Below are 3,812 nucleotides of genomic sequence, written 5' to 3'. Positions count from 1 at the left end.
CTCCTCTATTTACTGGTGAAAATTATCCTTTCTGTAAAGTTAGGATGCAAATTTTTCTGGAATCTGTTGATAGGTGTATTTGGGATGCTGTTTTAAATGGTCCATTTGTTCCTGTTAATATTGTATATGATGTGCAGGAACCAAAGCCATTCTCGCAATGGACAGCAGATGAAAATAGAAGAGCCCAATATGATGTAAAAGCTAGAAATATAATTTCATCTGCCTTAACCCTAGATGAGTTTTACAGGATCTCAGTATGCACCAGTGCACAAGAAATGTGGGAAATATTGCGTGTAACCCATGAAGGAACAGACGATGTAAAAAGAGCACGCAAGAACTCCTTGATCCAAGAATACGAAATGTTTCGGATGCAGCAAGGAGAAACTATATACGATGTGCAGAAACGATTCACACATATCGTCAATCATCTCAAAGGTTTAGGTAAAACTTTTGACACTGATGAATTAAATATAAAAGTTCTTAAATCCTTGAACAGGACTTGGCAGCCAAAGTTGACAGCCATCACGGAGTCACAAAACCTTGCTACAATGACGATGGCAGCTCTGTTTGGAAAGTTGAGAGAACATGAGCTTGAATTGGGCAGATTAAATGATGAAGAAGATATTGGAAGAAAGAAGAACATAGCTTTTAAAACCGAAGTGGTTAAAGGCAAAAGACAAAAGGAAGAAGAAGATTCAGATGATGATGAAAATCTTAGTCTCATGATTAAGAAGTTTACAAAATTCATGAAGGACAAAGGTAAAAATCAATTCAAGAGCAACAAGAAGGATAATCAAGGATCATCCTCAAATTTCAAATGCTATGGATGTGGAGAATTTGGACACGTCAAAGCTGACTGCCCAAATTCAAAGAAAAGTGAAGAAAAGAAGGGTAGAAAATTCTTCAAAAAGAAAGCATATATAGCTTGGGAAGACAATGCCTCAAGTTCATCAAATTCTAGCGATTCTGAAATTCAAGAAGCAAATCTATGTCTGATGGCCAATCATGATGATTCTGATAGTGAGGTAAATTCTACTTGCCACGAAAATGATTAGGATGATTTGTATGACGCCTTTCAACAATTGCTTATTAAATCTAGTAAATTGGATACTGCTCATAAAAAATTAAAATCTGATTTTAAAGATTTGCAAAGTAAATTTGAAAAATCACTTGAAGAAGAAGAATTTTTGAAAAATAAAATTTCAAATTTAGAAAATAAAGAAACTGTTGAATGTGCTTCATGCAAAAGTTACATGTTTGATATATGTATTTTGGAAAAACATCTCGCAGATTCTTTAGAAAATAAAAATTGTGAAAAGTTTAAAATCAAGAAAAATCCAAATAAGACCAAGCATGCTCATAATCATAGTTTTAAAAATAAAACTAAAAGAACTCGTAGAGTTTGGGTAGAAAAAGGAACATATCATTCTATAAATACATATGCATGTACTACTACATGTTTTTATTGCATGAAAAAGGGTCATACTTCAAACAAATGCAATATCAAACATCTTGGTGTTCCTAATAAGAAATATATTTGGGTTCATGTTCATAAGTAGATATTTTTTTACTAACCCCAAGGACCCAAACAAGTTGTTGGGGACCTAAATGAATTGTTTCCTTATTTTGCAGATGACTTCAAAATCCAGAAGATCAATGTGGTATCTTGACAGTGGTTGTTCAAGACACATGACTGGATATAAAAAGAAGTTTAAGAACTTTAAAACGAAGGAACAAGGATTTGTCACTTATGGGGATAACAACAAAGAAAAAATACTTGGAACGAGTGATGTAGGTGGAGGAAATACTTTGGAGATTAAGGATGTACTGTATGTGGAATGACTAAAACACAATCTTCTCAGTATAAGCCAATTATGTGATAAAGGACTCAAAGTAATATTTGAGAGTGACTAATGCACTATTCATCAAAAGGACTCCAAAGAAGTAGCATTAAAAGGTATGAGACACAATAATATTTACTTAATTGATCTTGATACTGCATCATCTAGTGATATAACTTGTTTGGTTGTTAAAGAAGAAAATCCTTGGTTATGGCATAAACGAGCTGCTCATATTAACATGCAACAATTAAACAAACTAATTTCCAAAGAATTAGTAATTGGATTACCAAAAATAAAGTTTGAAAAAGATAAACTATGTGATGCATGTCAAAAAGGAAAACAAGTAAAATCTTCATTTCATTCAAAAAATATAATTTCTACATCAAAACCTTTAGAACTTTTGCATATGGATTTATTTGGCCCTTCAAGGACAAAAAGCTTTGGAGGAAATTATTATGCTCTTGTTATTGTTGATGATTACTCACGATATACATGGACTTTCTTTCTCACACTAAAAAGTGAGGCATTCAAAGCTTTTAAAAAATTTGCAAAAGCTGTTCAAAATGAAAAAGATTTGAAAATTAAAGTTTTAAGAAGCGACCATGGTGGAGAATTTCAAAATGAATTATTTGAAAAATTTTGTGAAGAAAACGGAATTATGCATAATTTTTCTGCACCTAGAACTCCTCAACAAAATGGAGTTGTAGAAATGAAAAATAGATCTTTAGAAGAATTAGCTCGCACCATGTTGAACGAATATGATGTGCCTAAATATTTTTGGGCTCATGCTGTGAGCACTGCTTGTTATGTATTAAATAGAATGCTCATTAGACCAATTTTAAAGGTTACCCCCTATGAATTGTTTAAAGGAAGAAAGCCTAATGTAGCACATTTAAAAATATTGGGATGCAAATGCTTTGTTCTGAATAACGGAAAAGAAAATTTGGGTAAATTTGATTCTAAAGCTGATGAAGCTATTTTCTTAGGTTATTCATTAACTAGTAAAGCCTATAGGATTTTTAATAGAAGAACCTTGAATATGGAAGAATCTGTGCATGTTGTTTTTGATGAAATTGTGGACCTTGAGGAGAACCCTCTTGAGTCAAATAAAACAAATGCAGGTGATGAAGAATATTTCAAAGAAGCCCTTGATGAGATGTATCTAAATGAGAATCCACTGACTGAACCTGAAGATCTTGCCAAAAGCTGGAAATCACCTAGAGGATTATCTCTAGAAAATGTCATTGGAGATATATCAAAGGGAGTTGTTACTAGAAATATGTCAAATTTCTGTATGACTGTTGCCTTTGTTTCACAGATAGAACCCAAAAGTGTAGACGAAGCTCTTCAAGATGATCAATGGTGCATAGCAATGCAAGAAGAGCTGAATCAATTTGAAAGGAATGAAGTTTGGGAACTCATTCCTAGGGATGATTCACACCAAGTAATTGGAACAAAATGGGTGTTCAGAAACAAGCTGGATGAGGATGGAAACATCACTAAAAACAAAGCCAAACTTGTAGCAAAGGGATACAGACAAGAAGAAGGTATAGACTATGATGAGACTTATGCTCCAGTTGCCAGGTTAGAAGCTATACGCTTACTTCTTGCCTATGCTTCTCTCATGAAATTCAAACTATATCAGATGGATGTCAAAAGTGCTTTTTTAAATGGATTTATAAAAGAAAATGTGTATGTTGAACAACCACCTGGCTTTGAAGACTATAAGTTTCCTAATCACATTTATAAATTAAAGAAAGCATTGTATGGATTAAAACAAGCACCTAGATCTTGGTATGAACGATTAAGTACATTTTTGTTAGAAAATGATTTTGAAAGAGGTAAAATTGATTTAACTCTGTTTATCAAAAGAGTAAATAAACATATTTTGCTAGTTCAGATTTATGTAGATGACATAATATTTGGGTCTACTGATAGTTCACTATGTAAAGGCTTTGCAAGCATAATGCA

General features: G+C 32.8%; 1 protein-coding gene across 1 annotated transcript; it reads left to right on the top strand.

Annotated features, from left to right (window-relative positions):
- The first annotated feature begins 275 nt into the window (after positions 1 to 275).
- On the top strand, positions 276 to 1,055 carry LOC146885569 (uncharacterized). The gene has a single exon (XM_085674996.1). The coding sequence runs from the start codon at positions 276 to 278 to the stop codon at positions 1,053 to 1,055; it is 780 nt and encodes a 259-aa protein (XP_085531122.1).
- The last annotated feature ends 2,757 nt before the right edge of the window (positions 1,056 to 3,812 follow it).

The sequence above is a fragment of the Vigna unguiculata genome, chromosome 6 (genome assembly GCF_037176805.1).
Source record: "Vigna unguiculata cultivar grain cowpea cultivar isolate G323 ecotype 2 chromosome 6, ASM3717680v1, whole genome shotgun sequence".
Lineage (NCBI taxonomy): Eukaryota > Viridiplantae > Streptophyta > Magnoliopsida > Fabales > Fabaceae > Vigna > Vigna unguiculata.
The sequence above is the reverse complement of the archived record's forward strand: the minus strand, read 5'-3'. Positions and strand labels throughout refer to the sequence as shown.